General features: G+C 43.9%; 4 protein-coding genes across 10 annotated transcripts; 2 read left to right on the forward strand and 2 right to left on the reverse strand.

Annotated features, from left to right (window-relative positions):
* The first annotated feature begins 23 nt into the window (after positions 1–23).
* Positions 24–5,780, forward strand: HPS4 (Hermansky-Pudlak syndrome 4 protein). Its single transcript, XM_069061871.1, has 8 exons — positions 24–372; positions 422–656; positions 707–934; positions 985–1,079; positions 1,128–1,353; positions 1,402–2,604; positions 2,659–2,894; positions 5,346–5,780. The coding sequence occupies exons 1-8, from the start codon at positions 365–367 to the stop codon at positions 5,512–5,514; spliced, it is 2,400 nt and encodes a 799-aa protein (XP_068917972.1). The 5' UTR covers positions 24–364; the 3' UTR covers positions 5,515–5,780.
* Positions 5,656–11,117, reverse strand: LOC138141201 (AH receptor-interacting protein). 2 transcript variants are annotated; one of them, XM_069061905.1, is made up of 7 exons: positions 10,986–11,117; positions 6,898–7,111; positions 6,653–6,838; positions 6,431–6,596; positions 6,195–6,381; positions 6,002–6,144; positions 5,656–5,952 (listed from the first exon to the last, which is right to left on the reverse strand). In XM_069061905.1, the coding sequence occupies exons 2-7, from the start codon at positions 6,988–6,990 to the stop codon at positions 5,750–5,752; spliced, it is 978 nt and encodes a 325-aa protein (XP_068918006.1). In that variant the 5' UTR covers positions 6,991–7,111; positions 10,986–11,117; the 3' UTR covers positions 5,656–5,749. The 2 variants fall into 2 exon arrangements, with proteins under 2 accessions (XP_068918006.1, XP_068918007.1); XM_069061906.1 differs by lacking the exon at positions 10,986–11,117 and adding an exon at positions 7,375–7,390.
* LOC138141183 (ankyrin repeat domain-containing protein 11) lies at positions 7,259–16,678 on the forward strand. Of its 6 annotated transcripts, none has more exons than XM_069061865.1 (9): positions 7,259–7,398; positions 7,526–7,820; positions 7,927–8,196; positions 14,475–15,262; positions 15,311–15,523; positions 15,574–15,804; positions 15,856–16,059; positions 16,111–16,306; positions 16,358–16,678. In XM_069061865.1, exons 2-9 carry the CDS (start codon positions 7,541–7,543, stop codon positions 16,591–16,593), a joined length of 2,418 nt encoding a protein of 805 aa, XP_068917966.1. In that variant the 5' UTR covers positions 7,259–7,398; positions 7,526–7,540; the 3' UTR covers positions 16,594–16,678. The 6 variants fall into 6 exon arrangements, with proteins under 6 accessions (XP_068917966.1, XP_068917967.1, XP_068917968.1 ...); XM_069061866.1 differs by having other exon boundaries at positions 7,526–7,721; XM_069061867.1 differs by lacking the exon at positions 7,927–8,196.
* A 58-nt stretch (positions 16,679–16,736) lies between these two features.
* LOC138141194 (F-box/LRR-repeat protein 7-like) lies at positions 16,737–18,749 on the reverse strand. Its single transcript, XM_069061894.1, has 2 exons — positions 18,527–18,749; positions 16,737–18,469 (listed from the first exon to the last, which is right to left on the reverse strand). Exon 2 carries the CDS (start codon positions 18,416–18,418, stop codon positions 16,862–16,864), a length of 1,557 nt encoding a protein of 518 aa, XP_068917995.1. The 5' UTR covers positions 18,419–18,469; positions 18,527–18,749; the 3' UTR covers positions 16,737–16,861.
* Between the last annotated feature and the right edge of the window lie 115 nt (positions 18,750–18,864).

Raw genomic sequence — 18,864 nt, forward strand, 5'->3', positions numbered from 1 at the left:
ACAAGTGATTTTAAGAATTTAATTCTCAGGTGAAGCTGAAATCGCAGATGGCAACAGTGTGCAGGACTGCAGGGTGCAGACACCGGTGCCAATTTTGCAAATTCTCAATTTATTCTATGATCCAGTGCAGTGGCGTACGTAATAGTGCTTTTGTTATGATTTACAAATTGTGTCTTTTAATAAATTCCCCGATAAAAAATGAAAATGCGGAACCAATTTAATAAAATTCCGTTAAACGTTTCATCAGTTAGTTAATTTCAACAGTGAGGGTTTGTTTATTTTCCGAAAGTGAGGTTAGGTCATTATTTAAAAACATCATTATAATAGTTTTTCTGAGTGTTGCGTGAAAAAATACCCTTCCACGATGGCAAAGTAAGTAGTTTTTGAATTTTGATCGATCAAACCGCCAAGTTCTTCTCAGAGAGATGATGATAATTCTGGTGTATGACTCCCAATTGTTGCAAAAAGAGGAAGACGACCCGGCGACCGCGATTTTATACTTTCACCCTACGTGGGTGTCCGACCAACAAAAAACGGCGTTGTGCGGCCAGCTAATGGGAACTGTGCATTGTGTCAAAAGCATTTTCTCAGCTCCCAGGATAGTCTCCCTTCAGAGCGGCAAATTTTTCGTAAAAGAATACGGACGGTACTTGATGGTCAGTGTACGGTAATAATGTCAATTTGACCTAATTTGTAGCGCGTTAAGGCTGTAGGAACTGACCGCAACATCGCGGATTGGCTGTTGGAACACCGTGCAGTCACAATGTCATCTCTCATAAGTTTTTTCCATCAAGACATTGAAAAAATGTCCAGGACGTACGACAACAGCACGAAGTTGTCAGCGAAACTGTACCAGTTGTTCGAGACCTACTTGAAATATTTGTTTTTAGGCGGAAATATTTTTTCGTACAGCCCTTCACTCAAGTTACCCAAGGTACAGTCGTAACTCCCACACCAAACACATTTACGTCTTGTTGTCCCCAGAGCGCTAGTAACGTATTTCTGGAGGCCATACAGATATTGCAGTGTTGTCAAGAGCTCAACTATGTGATGGGGGGGACCTTGCTCTACCACAACAAGTATGAAACCGCTCTGGACGCGTCCTCGTCTCAACTTTTTGTTTGTAGAGTCGTGGCAACGCAGCTCAGCTCTGACGTGACCAAACGGATCGTCTTGACCGACCCCTATCGCATCAAATGTCCGGCCGAGGTGCCCACCGTGAACTTTGACCTACCCCTAGGGGTCCAGCTGCTGCAGGTGTACATCTCCAGTAAAGAATATTTCAAGCTGCACGACGAAGCCACCAGGAGCAGAAACATGTTTCAGTACCTCAGCAGCAAGAGCATAAAAAAGGTTTGTTTAGTGACGGGATTGTGTCAGTTTAAGATGTTTGATTGTCAGTTGCAAAGCAAGCCGATGAGCTCCAAAGAGCCGGTGATATCCGCTATGAAAAGGGACCAGTCGATCATCTTCACCGCCGTGCCGGAAGAGGACAGCGAGCACCAGCTGATAATCAAGACTGAAAAGACTAGCGCTTCGCAGAATAGACCGAAATTTCTCAACCTGAAGAGCAAGACGACGGACGTGGAGAAGAAACCAGTGTCCAGCACCCAGTTTTACGGACAGACGAGCGTCTGCTCGACGCCGATGACCGACTTGAGCAAAGTGATTCATTCGAAACCGCTGTCGATTTGCATAAATGCGAACGAGAATCCGAAAGTGGAGGATGACGAAGAGAAGTCGAGCGAAACGGTGAACCATCCGTACGATTTCGATAGCGTCCTGGCCAGGGTGCCGTATTTGAAAGTGACAAGTAATCTGTACGACTCCAAAAGATTCTCTAGTGTTTTTGACGTAAGAGAAAAAATGAAGAGCGTCAGCAGAGGTGTGACGATGAAATACTACAACTCGGAGTTACAACATGAGTACAACATGTGCAACGAGACCACCCCAAACGAAATTAGAGTGTTCCGAACGATCTCCGACCCCAACTACCCCATTTTTCGGGCGGACGGCACCGTAGTGTCCCACCCGTTCTACCAAGACTACTTGACCAACCAAATGGAGCTGATCACCACCGAAATCAAAGACGAGAAGCCCGCGAAGGCGTCCTTCGACGACTTCGACTCGACGCTCAGTGACTTCGTCAAGAGCATCGCCGCAGTAAAGAAGGTCCCCGACAATGCCGTCGAAAACATCGAAATCTCAGCTCTGCCGAGACCGCGACCGACAAGAGAACACCGGAAGTCTTTGACACTGCCCCTCAAGTCCCTCAGCATGGACGGGGCCGAAGCGCCGACCTCCCCGGTCCGTCGACACTCGTCCGGGGTGCTCCTCACCCCGCTCATGTCCAAGCTCAGCTCGTTCACTTTTGACGAGCGCTCCAGCGGCTTCTGCAGCAGAGACCAGACGCCGATATTCACTCCCACGCAGCAGCCGAGTTTCCCGTTCGTGTTCAAGAGGCCCAAGAACAGGTTTGTCCAAGAGGGCAACGACAGCGCGTTGCGCAGATGTGTTCTGTTTGTTTGCGGGCAGCAGGATATGGTGGTGACGCTCCTGTTGCAGGATGAGGCGTGTGCTTCTTTCGAGCTCCTCACGAAACTGGTACGAGTTTGTGGCAAGGACGAATTCCTGATTGTTTTCTGATTGGGGTTGTAGTGGGAAATTTGCACCGAGAATTTGGGCAAGCTGGAGAAGCAATTGCATCACTGTTTGGAGACATATCCGGTGGGGGGCGCCCAGAGCGACAGCGAGCCCTACAGCTACTTGTACTTGGATTCGGATTGGGACACCATACACAGAGGGGGGCCCTGGGGCAGCGCCGACCTAGGCGCCCTCACTTATTTCCACAGGGACTTTCAAGAAAGTTCCAATTTGGTTGAGATACTGATGAGGTAGGTTTACACTTGGAGAAATTGAGAGAGAATGTAAGGGCTTTTTTTGATAATGGATGTCAACTTGGGATGATGGGATGCTATCTGTAAGCTTATACCGTAGGATGTAAGATGTAATAGCTCCAGTTTATAAGTGAAAATTAATTTTGCATTTTCTGGACAACTGATATTTGACATTAATTTTTGATTTGTTGATCACACGGCCTCCTAGATACATAAGAGACTCAGTCTCCTACGTATCTAGGAGGCCGTGGTTGATCATTTTTACGTATAACCTCAAATGGACCCAGAAATTGAAAAATTATTTTTAGTATACTGTGCTGGTAGTAGGTGTCTACCTGCTTGACGACGAGTCCGGTAGACACATGTTTATGGTCTAGTCCGTTTTACTTTCCACCGCGGCCGGTAGCAAATGTCAAATAATTTGTCAGATTTATTGGTTTTTATTTATATAAAAATTAAATGTACAATTACTTACATCATTGAGATGGTTTTCTAAAGCCAAGCATTACCCTTTGATCAATCCAAACAACTTTATTTCGTATTCTCCAATTGTAGAACAACTTGTACTCTGTGAAATATCTTCCCGATGATTTTTGGAGCAATAAGTTTGATCGCGCACTATCTACCTTCTCCAAAAGGTGGTCTGGGAAGAAAACTTGACTTCTGCTTCGGTTCGGTTGTGAGAATTTATTTTATTAAAGGAAGTTAGCGCAAATGAAAGAAATCACATGAAAAACTTTGACAGACTGAATTTTGATGAATCGTTTGTTATCATAGTAACAAGGCATAGCAATCTTTTTCAAAGCCAATTTTTTTTATTTAAATTTATTTTCTTTTAAATAAATGTCTCAGTATACTAAAAAATCGTGTACGTCACACGACCGGTAGACGCATTATGGCCTCGCTAGTTTACAAGTCTCGCCCTATCGGGCTCGACCTGTAATTCACTAGCTCATCCATAAAAACGTTACTACCGGTCTTGTAACGTAAATAGCTATTATTTCATACTGTCCGGTAGATGCTCGATTGCATCATCAATTTGAGTCCGGTAGGTGTGTTATAACAGTATCAGAGCCGGAAAGTGTCACTTAGCAACACCTACCGGACTGTTTTCCTTTTATACATCAAATCTGACATTGAAAAGTGAAAAAGTCAAAAAAATATTCGATCTAAAAAAACAATACCAACGGCCGTTGCCACAGGAAAAAAGGTGATGCTATTTTCACAATATTATGTGATTTTTTAATTTTTGAAATAAAATAATGATGCACAAGAGACTTCCAGTATGAAATAAAATACGTTACGATATACATCCGGTAGTACTTGTAACCTACCGGACTTATAACGTAAATTACTATTACATTATTTCCACCAATTATTAGTGCATCACAAAGCCGTCAAACAATAATAACAATTATTTACACAAAAATATTGTTAGTATTTTTCTATTGCCAAACTTGGTGCGCCCGTAGTGACTCGTATTGGTTAGGAATAAGCTGTAGGCTGCACGTCTTAAATCTTGATGAACTTTACTTGCATAGGCATAAAATAACATCTGATACGCCGCTGCATAAACGAACATGAACAATTCTCACATCTGAAATCTTACGGATCTAGCACAAGTTAACAGTACATCCATTATTATAAATCAACTGTAAGGAAAATAGTGTAGGGTCAAATCGACTTCTATCTGAAATGTCCAAAGAAGCGTATAAAAGAAAATCTGAAAGATTGTGACCGTTAATTAACACTCTTACAGAAAATTCTAAATGATGTGAAATATTACAACGATTCGGGCTAATTTTGAACGGAACATTCGGCGCTGTTGCCTGAATGCCACCGCCCCGAGTGAGTACTGAGGGCAGTGCCTCAGTGTGCTCAAAGTATTTTTGGAAGCTTCGAACCAAGTCGGCGCTTGTCACACTTGTCACTTGTCGCGATGTGTTCTCTGAAGGTGCTGAAAATCCTGAACCTCGTTACGAGCACGATCTTCATCCTGTGTACGATCGGCAACGTGATAATCACGACGCTGATGCTGCAGAAGAAGCTGACGCGAATCGACCAAATCAACTGGGGCTATCAGATCATCTTCCTAATGCCGTTCCTGCCGTACGTGTTCGGGGTGGTGTTCGAAACTCGCGAGTTGCTGGGTCCCTTCCTCGTCGTCACCATTTACTCGACCGTGGTGAACAGCGCCCTGAGCATCGTCATCTTCTACGTGGACATCGGCCCACACAACCCGCTCGAGTTGTTGTTGGCATTCGCGTTCTCGGCGATATTGTCTGTCACGTGCGCCATCTTAATCGTTTTGCTCTTTCAAAGGTACACGGCGATCGTACAGATGAAGGTGCAGGAGGCGTCCGATTTTACCATCGACAGTTACTCAATCCAGAGATTCGGTAGTTGGCGTTGTGGTTGCTTCAAGGAACTTTTTATTGTCTGTTACAGATGTTGTGACGGCGTGATTTACGGCTATCAGTGCGGCAAGAGCGAGGTGTTTTACCACCAAGCGGCCAACCCCAATGCGGGGCTGCCGACGCCGGCAGACCCCATGAGCAACGTTCCTCTGAAGGCTAAGCGGCGGCTGGAGCGGGACCACTCCATCATTCTCCTTTAGATCCGTACGGAAACAGTATTTCGAAACATATTCCATTAGTGTTGTGCCAAATCACGTATCCATATTCGTAATTCAATGTGATATGAAGTATTATTTAAGGTCATCTTCCGTCGTTTTAGTTTATGTAGTACACAGTAGATGTCGCTTTTATTTATTTTTTTATTTACAGATTACAGTTACAAGTAAAATTAATTTAGTATTTATCACATTCAATGGTTTGTACGTGTAAAAAATATCAGTTGAATAAATTTTTCAATTTCTGTTTATCTTCCGAGTCTTTCTTCTTGATCAATTCCTCTAAAGCCGCCATTTCCTTTGTTACCGCCGTCGTTAAAGAAGGGTCCAGTTCTATGACTTTTCTGAAATCTTCAAAAGCTTCTTTCGTGTTCCAAGCCCCCACGTGTGCCTTGGCTCTTCTGAAATACGCTTTGACGCTGTCTGAAATGTCATAAGTTATTGAAAAACCTTCCAGTGTGAATTTTTGTACCTGGATCAGTCTTGATCACTGTTGTGCAGTGTTCAATGACTGGATAGAAATCGCCCAAACTTAGTTTACATTGCGCGAAGTTGAGCAAAAGCGGGACTTTCATTTTATCCAATTCATCCCATTCTGTCTCATGCGGTTTCTCTCTGCAACAACCAGAACATTAACTTGTGAATGATAAATTACTGCAAATTACTTGATCATCAATTGTTCAATTATTCCAATAGCTTTGGCATAGTGATCAGATGCAGTTTGATAATTCCTTTTTTTGAATTCTTCATTTCCCAACTCTTTCAATTGTGGTACCAACTTCAATTTTTCATCTTCATTCATCTGCCAAGACTCTTTTTCATAGTCTTCAGGTTGTTCAACTTTTAACAGTTCTAACAAAAAAAAAAAAAATGACAAAATTATAAATTGTGACAAACTTACCAATGGTAAATTCCAAGTCTGAGGGATCTTTTAAGATATCATTTAAATCATTGTACCCTACACCCTCAGTTTGGATGGTCATGGCACAACAGTGGCTTCTACGTTCTTCACGTGGCACATTCACGTCTCGTAGAGTTTTTGACACAAAAGGGTATTGCAAAACTAGCTAAAAAAACAAAAATAAGAGATTAATAATTTTTAATAAGCAGACAGATGACTTACATCTTTGTTCACAGTAAAAACAGCCACTTCATTTAAAGCCATTTTTTGTACAATAACTTCCCAGACTTCTAGTTTAAATTTTTTGCCCAAAACCAACTCCAGAGGTTTTCCAATGCCCATTCTTCTGGAGTCATCCAGAAGTGTTTTCTCTTTGTTGCAGAGCCGAGTTTGGAAGTGAAAATGGACCTGGGATAATGTCAAATAGCGTAAGTCTGACTTTGTTGAATGAAACAAGCCAAAAGTACCTTTGTTCCATCTTTGAAGTCTACTGCTTTCGTGCCAGCGTGTAGGGTCCTCTTCTCAATTAACGGACCGTCTGATGTTTCTTGAGGCATCATTACTTTTATTCTCACACAAATAGAGTTTCCTTTTTGCCTTATTACAATCGCAGATCAATAATTAATTTTGATAACAACTTTTGTTGACATTTGTTGAGTACTGTTACGGATAACCTCAAAACTGAAATTGCAACACAATAATTGTTTTACAAAATTTCAATCGTTATTGGTATTTTATCGACGAATAATTATGTTTATAGGGTAAATTTCGCTTTTATTTCAATTGTGTGTCGATTTGTAGTAAAAAAAAGGGTGTTTGTTTGTGATTTCTTTGAAATTAGCGCCGCCTATCTGGTGTACGTGATGTCGGTTATACAGTTTGCACGAAAATTGTGATGTAAACTGTGGATGTAAATACTTTTGAATATAAAAACGCAAACGAACCATATCAAAAATTCGTCCTCTAAGGTAACGCCCCACAATTGGCCGTTTTGCAAAGGCGTCGGCGCGAAAACGGCGCCCATGTGTCGCCTTTTCGTCGCCGAATCGGCGACGCATTTTGAGGTTATGTCTGAAATGTTTCGTGTCTTTTCAGGTTTAACACCACAAAATGCCTTCGTCAGTTCGACCTAAAGGTTCTGGTGGAGGTAATCGAGCTCCACCAGTGACGCCGATGTCAGAGCGCCAACAAATGGCGCTCTTGATGCAAATGACATCCTCTTCGAACGATGTTGGCTCACGAAGCCCCAGCGGTTCCAATTCGTCGCGTTCAAGAGACCGAAACGAAAGAGGTGAAACACCATTGCATTTAGCTGCAATTAAAGGCGATGTTGAACAAGTTTGTAAATTATTGGCACATCGGGCTGATCCTAACGCTACTGATTTTGCTGGTAATTTATCGTATCTAACAAAATTACGAGACGCGTCTGACGTTACACGTATACAGCGGGCCTGTCTCGATCTGGTGAATTTATGAGTGTGTTTTGGCGGTCGCAGGTTGGACACCGCTGCACGAGGCCTGCAATCATGGCTGGTATGAAGTGGCCTTTAGACTGGTCCAGGCTGGGGCGAGCGTGAACGCCAAAGGGCACGAGAACGATACGCCGCTGCACGATGCGGCTATGAACGGCCACCTTAAGCTGGCCAAGCTTTTGGTCGAACGGGGGGCGGATATTCACGCCAAGAATTCAAAGGGGAAGACGCCTTTAGACGTTGCGGCGGCGTCTATAACCCCCCACTTGTTGAACCCCAATTTGCCTTTGCCCGGTAAGTTGCGATCATTTCACGAAATTTAAAAAAAAAAAAACAATAAGCCGTCAAGATCGCGTGAGTGAATGCCCTATCATAGGTAACTGTGACCATCCTGTGACCACAGAATGACAGATGTTAAATGACATTTATCTTATGTCAAATCATGTGAAGCCATAAGCAGAATCGAGTAGCGGCAAATGTGTGAAAAAATGTGAGAATTATCGAAAAAAATACGCATCCTCGTTGATTTTTTACAAAAGACATCCATAATTAACGGAGTTCGACAATTGGAAGTGTTTATTAAATGTCAAGGTCAAGTAAGTTAGCTTTGTTTCGTACGGTGCAGATTTTTATTGATGGTAGTGTAAACGATGAAGAACTCACATCCACTGTGTCAGTTGTAGATAAAATTTTTTTTACATTCAGTAGATTCTAGTTTTTGTGATTTTTTTTTTACCTTCCGGGCAAATCTGGGCGAAATAGGAATTTAAGTCGTACCGTGTCGTTAAAGTTGTGGACAATTTTGAAGGTTTCATAGTTCAATTATTGTCACGCCTGAGAAGTGACGTCGCACTGCTCGTAAGCCAACAAATTTCAAAACTAAAACTATTAACGTATTATTGAGTGTAGTAGTATTTATAGACTTTGTAACTTTTTTAATCAACTGGTTCAAGTTTCGTATGAAACGCATCGGCAACACCGCACGCGCATAATTTACAGTGTGATCAAAAATGACTGAATCTGTTGGTAACAATGAAAATTTGAAATGATGTTGGTACCACTGTAATCTACACGCATTTTTGTTTATCAGGTTTGACAGTGTTGACAAGCAAATTTGAAATTTACCATCAAAGGTTCATTTTTGTAATAGCTTTTTACACTAGAACACGATACTTATTTTTGTACCGGAATTTATGATGTCAATAACGGTTGGAAGTACAAATTCTACCAGTACAGTAACCTCAATTTTTTAAATGTGTCAAGTTAAAACATCCGGTTAGTGCCAATTACGAGACAAAAAAACACCACTATTTTTCAACTGTCGCATTCCCAACAGACAGTGTTGATCACCCCGTATATTCGCATAACCGAAAAACAAATTTTAGTTTACTTTCCAAAGACGTAATAAGTTTCATAAATTTAGAATAGATATAAATTTCTGTATTTTATGATGGGTAGATAGCGATACAGATTATTATTATACCGTGGGGTCATTTAAATTTATAATTAAAGTTGGCTATGACTTTAAAATTAGATTGGCAGGCAACACCATTGATATCTTGATTTGGTTTGTAAAAGTGGCGCTTCAAAATTTAATACAGAATATGAAACTGCGAGTTAACACACAGTTAACAGTTGTATTAAACACCTGGCTTGGATACAACTGTTAATTTGCCGTTTCATATTTTGTATTGAATTTTAAAGCGTCAAATTGACAATTCAAATCAAGGTGTCAGCAGTGTTGCCAATATCATGTTAAAGTCATAGCCTCCCCTAATTATAAATTTAAATGATCTGACGGTACTTAATATGTACTCTCGTGTCAAAAATAAATTACATACTCTCTAGAATTCGAACTTTTAGGGAAATAACGCTTTTCATGTTGTGTGTAACTAGAATTTTTAAAAGTAATTTTGAATGGTTAAGGTTGGTTACTATGAATTGAGAGATTAAGTCCAACTAAATATCCCGCCAGAAACTAAAATTGATTGTGAAACGAAAAAACATCCATCACTGAGCGAGAAATAGAGCCATATGCAACTGTTACAAGGAATTCGCTGCCTTACGGTTACGATATCTTTTGTTTGTCACCAGAAACCACATAGCCTCCAACCTAACCAAATTTATGGCAACCTAGTAACGAATATCCCTAAATCATAGGGAGTAATTTATTTTTGACAATATTATACAGGATTATTATAAATCATTGACCCATCGCAGTTGACGTTGAAAACTCACAAATTTTGGATGTGCTGCCAGGCTCACAACGTTAGAACAGATTTCCACTACCGTCAGTATCGCCACCTATCGCCTCATGTTATGAGGCTTGCGGCACATTCAACTACGTCAGCAACGCCAACTGCGATGGGACAATCATTTATAAAAAATAACCCTGTATTTTATTTCTGTGCAAATTAACAAATCGATATTGACTAACCTAATCTTATCAAATAGCTTAATATTTGTGTAAAAATTATTAGTTTTATTATTGGCTACATTATTTGCGCTTAAGATGTTTAAATTTCCAGAATTTCAACTTATCATACAAGAAACGTTATGTTTACGAAATTTAAAAACATACCTAATACAGGGTGTTATTGAAATGCGTGGACAAATTTTAACCACAAGCTACTGGCTTTATGTAGAACTCGGAAAAAATATTTAAAAAATTCTATGTCAAAAATTAAAATGACATTTATTTTTTGAGCTACAAATCTTCTACGTTGTCCCACAACCTCGTAGGTAAAATTTGGGCACACGCTTGTACCCTTGTATATCATATAAAATGTAAAAAAGTGCTACTTTCACTACGATTTTGCGTGTAAAAAAATGCCACTTTCATTACGATATGCAAAAAAATATATTTTTCAACAAAATCTGATCTCGATCATTCTCGAGATCGTTGTGGGTTGATAATTTTGTGAAGATTGATTTTTCTTTAGAGTTAAGAATGTTTGCCACCATGTTTTTGCATGCGGCACTTTGTGTCGTTACCACACCTGAACACAAACGTCATGTTCATCAAAAAATTGCGGAAGGGCCATCACACATCGACAGGAAGACAAAGAATTAATCTAAAATACCTATGTAGCGCTTCCTGTCGGTAACCGTCCCCCGATCTGCCATTTTCTTCGTCGACTGCCGTAGTGCCGTGCCGGACCAACGCCCATCCCGCCGCCGGCCGGTCCCGCTCGTGCGTACACGTTGGTCGGCGCGGTAGATCTAGACGAGCAGCGCCGACTAGTCGAGTTGGGTATTTGATTACACGGCCGACTAGGAGAATCGCATCGGGCTGGGTCACGGCGGCCGTTTCATCGGATTTCTCTCTCTTCCGTCGCCCCCGACGATAACAGTGGTCGTACGAGCAAGTGCAGCACATAGCCCCCGTCCGAACCGGCCGCCACCGACCTGAGATGCGTCGTGCATCGCAGACCCACAAAGGTATGTTTGCCGTCCGACCGCCCCCGGCGGTGCCCCTTTCTCGTGCCGCCGCCAGCGACCATCTTGTCGCCGCCCACCGCGGTGGGTGCGTGCCGAGGCACGCACGGGCCAGGACGTTGCCCTTTTCGGCGACTCATCCAAACATGGCTTTTTCTTCTCTCTCGGTGGGATTTGCGGATGTTGCGCCGGGATCCGCAAACGGCGCAAATTGACGCACGTGAACGACAATGTCGACGGGAGGCGGTAGGGAGGCGGCGGCAAAAGCCGTGATTGTTTTTTTTTTTTTCCATTTCGGTTCGATGAGGTTTTTTACACGGCATATTTCGAGTGGAGCGACGCGATTTTATCTCCAATTGTTGTTGGCGGCACAACGCAGTCCTAATTGCAAAGGAATTAATCATAAAAGTTGACCAAGTGCATTATCAATTAAACGGATACGGATATTTTTGGAACAGAATTTTTACTGAATTGGGTCGACGAATGTCGGTCGAGGGACTGACCAATTATTGTTATTTTCGTGTCGTACCTTCGCAAGAAAACAGTTTATCCTTGTTTGTTATGCAAAGCAGTACCCAAATAAAATTATGTACTTATTTTTTAAATTCAGAAATAGAAACGTTTCCAGTCGCACGTCGAGTGTAGGATTATTGCGTTAATAAAAATTACTCGACCCATTTTTCACTTAAAATCATTAATAATGCATCAGGTTTAATTCAACTGTACGGGGTTCGCGCTAGATAATTACGCTCATTTTTCCTGTCGTGTAAGTGGAACAAGTCATTTATTTGTGATTTTACCATGTGTGCCTGTTTGGCAAATGGCCATTGCACGACCTTGAAGCTTCACATTTGAAATTTGAACGGAACGGTTATCGAACGACGAAAGGAAAAATGTATCGTATTTTTCTGCAGAAATTCTTATTCTAAATATGTAATTAAATTCATCAAGTGCAATTTCGTTGATTAAAACCGTGCAGCCAAAGCATTACATTTAATGGATTGCCGAGTTGACTTTTTTTAAATTACTGTAATTAATTACATTTAATTAAGTAAGCTTTCGTTTTGGTAAGTACATAGTTGGTGTAAAGAAATTTTCAAACGTGAAAATCTTGGGATCGAATAAGAAGCAACCCTTTTGAATTCGCGTTTAGTTTCACCAAATTAGAGAAATCTTATATAAGTAGAGAAAAAAAACATTCTTGCCTTGTGTTTAGAGAGTGACGTTTGATATGTATAGATGTGTAATTAACACGCGAACTGAAACAACTTTTGTTAGCAGTATTTGCAATTGGGCGGTAAACTAATGAAACAAACAGCCTCAAAACAAGGAGCTTTAATTCTGAATTGATCCGATACAAGTCTTGATCCTTAGGCAGTTTGTGTCGTTTTTCCAGTATGACGTGTATTACAAAATGGTCCGTTGTGGGAGCAACAAAGAAGAGAATAGTATGTAGTTGATATCATTAAGAGTAGAAGTGAGTCATTTTGTATTAAACCCAGAGACTGAAGACCGAGACAAAGCCGATGTCGGCAACTGGTCGAACAAAATGCAAGAATTGTGTGATTAATATGTATTTATAATAAGTAGCTTTTCTTTTGTAACGTTGCCTTTCATTAAATTTTGTCTGTTTGCTTCTAAATAAAAATGCATTACGTAATGAAACTAGTGTGGTAATAATAGTTATTTATTTAATGAGTTCGTGTGTAATTTTGGCTTTTTTTGGCATGAGTGGACCAGTTTAAAACTCGAGTGAAACGAGAGTTTTAAAGGTCCACGAGTGCCAAAAAAGCCCAAATTACACAAGAACGAGTTGAATACAACGTTTTTTTGTTCGACGAGCTTCTTAAAGGCTCCAAATCGCTAAAAATCTTTAAAATTAGCTTGACGTTTCGTTTTGACAAGTTGTCAAATTTATCAAAATCCGTTCACACAGGCGAAAATTCTCAAATTCTGACAGTGTCGAACAAAAAATTACATTACGCAACTCAAACGACTGTAAATGATTGTGAAACAGTAAGTGATGCCAACATACTGTCATATTGACAGGACGGATGTCATTGAAAACCACTATAATTGCGTTTTTTTCCACATACTCATAGATAAGGTCAGAAAGGATATCTGGAAGTGGGTTTTTATTGAGATTTTAACTTTTCTTAACATGTTTTTGTTTAATTTCCGAAACAAAACATGTGATATAAATCGAAATAAACAGTTGAGCCTCAAGATCAAATAATTGAAAATTACGAGTTCGTGGGAAATGACACCGATTCTGTTTCGAAGTTAACTGAATTAAGTTACTTGTTTCTTTGCAGCGACGTTGAAATAATTCATCGATATCCATCCGACAAATAATGATTCACTGTCTGAAATGTCACGCCCAACGATATGTCTTCATTCAGAATTCAAACACCTAGAAAAATAGCGTCGAAAAAATCCATAAATATGTATGTGTTTGTTTAGTGTCGAGAGCGGTTCTTTTCTATTTTACTTTTATAAGTTTGCCGTCGAGGTGTTGAAAGCAGAGGTCAAGACGAATTTTTCACCCGAAAGATATTTTTAAAGACTCGACCGCGGAAAATTTTCCAGTGTTCAGCTGTGTTATCTTTTCGCAAATATTTTTAATGGTAATTCATACTTTCTATCGGACAATTGTAAAAGTGTGACTGATAAAACCTTATCAGCACCGGTTATATTTTACCACAAACTAGAACACAAACGGAAGCAAAATACATTCCGGACGAATTGTTGACAGTTATCTCGCGTTTCCTAGCCGGAAGTTCCGCTAATTTGCGTGTGCATTATTGAGCTAACGATTGCGATACACGTTCGATTGGAGTTGGATTTCTTGACATTAAAGAGTCAAGTGTATCATCGAAAGCACACAGTTTCTTCTCGTCACAGTTGTAGAAATGAAAGTTACACTTATCTTTTGGAAATGGTAATGATAATAACAATAAAAATGGCAATCAACAACAGCTGTACATACGTAGCGTATGTGTAATTATCGTCTTTGCCAATGAAGCGATACGGCGTCCAAGGCTGAGCAGTGATCGCGGTCAAATGTTATGCGCGGAGTCGCGGACAGACACGCCAAGCGAATAACAACCTGAAGACTTCCTTTTGTTCCACAGAATCAACAGCATCGACTCGAGTACAGCCGCGCGTAAGGGATGACAAAAAAGTCACAGTCGAACCCAGTAAGTCTAAGTGTCCCGCAACAGACGAACCCACGGACACCTCCAAGATGTCCACCGCCGAAGACGTGTACGAGTTCAAGTCCGTAAAGGAAAACGAGCAGACGCCGGAGCAAAAGAACGACCCCCAGGAGGCGAGCAGCGACCCGAACGACCCTCCCAACGTGCCCACGACCCAAGTCGAGGAAACCTCCAAGAGGAACTTTTCGGAGATATCCGACCAGGCCGAAGACGGTGTCAACGACGACGAGACCAGGAGAAAAAAGCGCAAAGAAGAGACGAGCAAGGACGGAAAGACGCCAACCCAGAGGAACGCCGGCCAGAACAAGGGACAAAGCGGCAAGCAGGGGGTGGCGGCACAGGGCAAGCAGGGCCTCGGCGGCGCCAACAAGACCAGCGGAGAGAAAAAGAGCCCCTGTTCGAGCCCCAAACCCGCCAGCAACAGCGATGCAGAAGTGGAGGACGGCAAGTCGGACCTGAAGGTGCCCCCGCTGAAGATCGTGATCCCGCAGAGCGGGAGCGGAGAGCAGGAGAGTGGCAACAGCAGGAACGGCAAGAACAGCTCGCAGAGGGCGCACCCGTTGCCCTACGTTGTCGCCAGCTCGAACAGCAGCAGCGATTCCAACGACAAGGACATGGTGGGGGGCAACGTCAGTCCTGACATGGCGGCCAACAAGAGCGACGAGAAGAAAGAGGGAAACCCGAGCGGCCAATCGGACGAGCAGGTCAGTTCAACTGTCGAGTCTTGACGATTGTCAAACGCGCGGTTTCAGAGAGGTTCCAGTCACCAGAGAGTGCTGAGGAGCTCGCACAGGTCGGGCCCGGCCCAAGGGACGGACCGCGGCAGCAATAACTCCTCTCCCCAGCTGCAGAGATCGCACTCGCCGTCGCCGTCAGCGTCGCCGGCGACGCCTTCCACACAGAACGAAGTCCCCTCCTCGACCAGCACCTCCGTCAGTACTGTGTCGAAGACTGCGGACTCTCAGGTGAGATCAAGTCGTGTCTCGACGTCCGGGTGAGTACAAATCGATTGCAGGCCGTTCTCAACAATGAAACGGAGGCGACGCCCGCCTCCACCACCACTACGACGACGGCGGCGGCGGCGGCTCCGGTCGAGTTGCACCCGCGCAAGCGAAAGATGAAGCCGAACAAAGAGCTGACAACGCCAATGCAGGAGCCGCAAGAGGCCCCCGCCGAGACACTGATACACCCCCACGACCAACCGATAACGAACTGTTACCAATTGTTTTTGAACATACGGAAACAGGTGAGGGTGCGGCGTTCAGGTTGGAGAGCGTGACGCGAGGGTCCGTTTCAGATCGACAAGCGCCGGAGGGGGTTGTTCCCGGTACAACCGAAGCCGCCGCAAGGCTTCAAGGACTATCTGATGAACAGGTGTACGTACGTGCTGGCCAGCACGGCCCCCACGACTCCGAATATTTCGTATCCACCGACTTTGCCGGCCCAGATGAAGGACCTGTTCACAGAACAGGAGAAGGAAAGGTACAGGCTCAGGATGCAGGTGAGGAAAAAGAGAAGAGCGGTCGGGAGGTGCGTAAAATTGCGGTTTCAGCATGTCATCGAAAAAGAGAAACTCGTGTTGTCGGTCGAGCAGGAGATCCTCCGGGTTCACGGAAGAGCCGCGCGAGCTCTGGCCAACCAGTCGCTTCCTTTTTCGGTGTGCACCATTTTGAGAGACGAAGAGGTCTACAATTTGATCACGCCAGAACAAGAGGAAAAAGACAGAAACGCGCGATCCAGGTACAACGGTAGGTCACGCATTTTGTTGTTTTTTCGGTGTTGAATTTGTCGTGCCGCAGGGCGACTCTTCTTGAGCTGGTTGCAAGACGTCGACGACAAATGGGAAAAAATTAAGGAGCACATGTTATTGAGACACCACAACGAAGCGGAGTCTTTGCACGCCGTGCAAAAGATGGACTGGGAGTGGAAAATGAAGGAGATGAGTCTGTGCGACAAAAAGTCGACGCCTTCGATAGACGAACATCATGTCCCGATGGTCCACGTCAGTGATGATTTTGATCTCTTACCTGCCTAATGATAATAATGTGATCCTGAGTTTTTATTCAAACGATAATATAGATATGTCTAGCTTTAAGTCAATAAAATGGCGTGTTTTTTTTTTGTTATTTTCTATGCCCCGGCGCCGCGCGGAGATTGCTCCAACTACGCCCTGTCAAATTGTGAGTAAAAAATTTAATAAAAATACTCTTAGCATATACAAATATACAAAAATAAATAGTTAACAATTTCTCAGTATAAAAATACAAAAATAGTGCTCTAAGTGCTACGCTATTAATGGCTTATCAAAAGAATCCCGGATTGGTGTGTTCGATGACGCATCGCTTGCAGTACTTTTTGACGGCCCTGTACCCCTCGAGCGAGATCTGGCAATCCTGTATGTTGAGCTGCTGCAACCCTCTGCAGTAGTAGGCCACGCACTGGACCCCCCTGTCGGTGACCAGGTCGCAGCTGCGCAGACTCAGTTTCTTCAGGTTGGGGCAGCTCTCGGCCAGCGCCCTCAGTCCGGCGTCGCTGACGTCGCACTTCCCTATGTCGAGGGCGCACAGGCGCGTGCAGGACCGCGCCAAGAACATGATGGCGTCGTCGGAGACCGCCTCGCAACCTCGCGCGTTCAGATACCTCAGCTTGTAGCACCGTCTGGCGATGACCTTGAGGCCGGCGTCGCTCACTTGGTGGCACTTGGCCACCGACAGGTAGCGCAGCACTGGGCCCAGCTTACCCAGCTCGTACAGGCCGAAGTCCGTGATGTTGACGCAGTCGCTGACGCTCAACTCCTTCAAGTCGGAGCAGAAGCTTGGCACGAACTTGAGCCCCGCGTCGGTGATTAGGACGCAGCGCCGGAGGTAGAGGTGCGTTAGCTGGGGGCAGTTATGGACAATGACACGCAGGCCGCTGTCCTGCAGGGCTGAACAGTCGGTCAGGTCCAGGTGTTGCAGCTGGAGACGGCGCGAAGGGTCCGGCCCCGGGTTTATGCTGATGCAGGAGATCTTCACGCAGCCGGTCACATCCAAGTGCTGCAGGTTGTTGCAGCGGGAGGCTACCTCAAACAGGGCGTTGTTGGTGATGGCGGTGCAGCCCTGCAGTTGCAGGTAGGTCAGTTCGGGGCATCTCCGGGCCAACATCAGGAGACTTTTGTCGGTCAATCGGGCCCCGTAAGTCACGTGGATGCGCTCGATGTTAGGGCAAGTGTCGTTTTGGCCGCACAGCTGCCTCAAGATGCTCCGAACGGCCCTGTCTCCTCTGACGTGGTCCCCTTCGAGCCTCACGATTCGCCACAACGAGGGGGCCCATGCCAAAATGTTGAACCTGCGACATACTGTCGCACAAACACTCAGATCCACGCTTGACAAAAACGAGAAAATCTTGACGATCAGGTCGTCGCTCAAGCGATCAAATGAGTTATTCTTGTTGTGGTACTTTTTGCCCTTGAAGACGTTACCCTCGGGAGCGGCAAACGCGAGCGTGTGATATCCCTGGTCCAGACTGGGACTTGACTTACCCAATTTAGTGAAATTGTCGAGCAGATAGTTTGAAGGGGCTCTGTAGTACTGCTTGGGGGCGTCGCCGTACCCCCAGTAGCCGCTCCCTAGCGACAAAGACGACAAATCGAGAGGGTTGCTTTTCTTGTTTTGCTCCTCCGGCAAGTACAGATGGGGTTGGTAGTACTGTTGGTGGTCATAATTGTCATTTTGGGGGTGGTGATAGTTGCAATTGTGGTCGTTTGACGGGTAGAAATGGTCGGTGGGCGGGGCCGTCTCGTCGGATGAAGTGTGCCCCAGATGAACCAACGGGCAGCCCCCGGGTTGGGGGGACAAGCGCTCCATCAGCTGTTGGTTCATGATCGTTGGGGACGGTTCGCATCAAGTCCAGCTTGATTTGCGTCAACGGGACTAGAAGCAAGCGGGGTTTAGGCGAGGTTTGGGTGGATTCCAAAGACAATATGCAACCTTCATCTGGCACCAAGTTTACTTCTTCGGGGTTTATGTTGGCGGTTTTTATACGCAAGGGGAGTCATTGGTGGGTTGCCATCGGACGAAATCGCAGACTTGATGCACGACCGAGTCCAATTCGAAAAAATGTAATTAGGAATGATATAACCTAAATAAATGTCAAAATTGTCACTGTGATTGTGATTATGATTGCGGCGTTGCCGCACTGTGCACTCAACGTAAAATTGTGACATTCGGAAATTATTATGGAAAATGTTCGAAAACATTTTATTTATACGACGTTGAACTGCATCTAGAAGATGCGAAATCTAATTTTATTTTTAACAGCGAGTATT

Source organism: Tenebrio molitor, chromosome 1 (assembly GCF_963966145.1).
Source record: "Tenebrio molitor chromosome 1, icTenMoli1.1, whole genome shotgun sequence".
Lineage (NCBI taxonomy): Eukaryota > Metazoa > Arthropoda > Insecta > Coleoptera > Tenebrionidae > Tenebrio > Tenebrio molitor.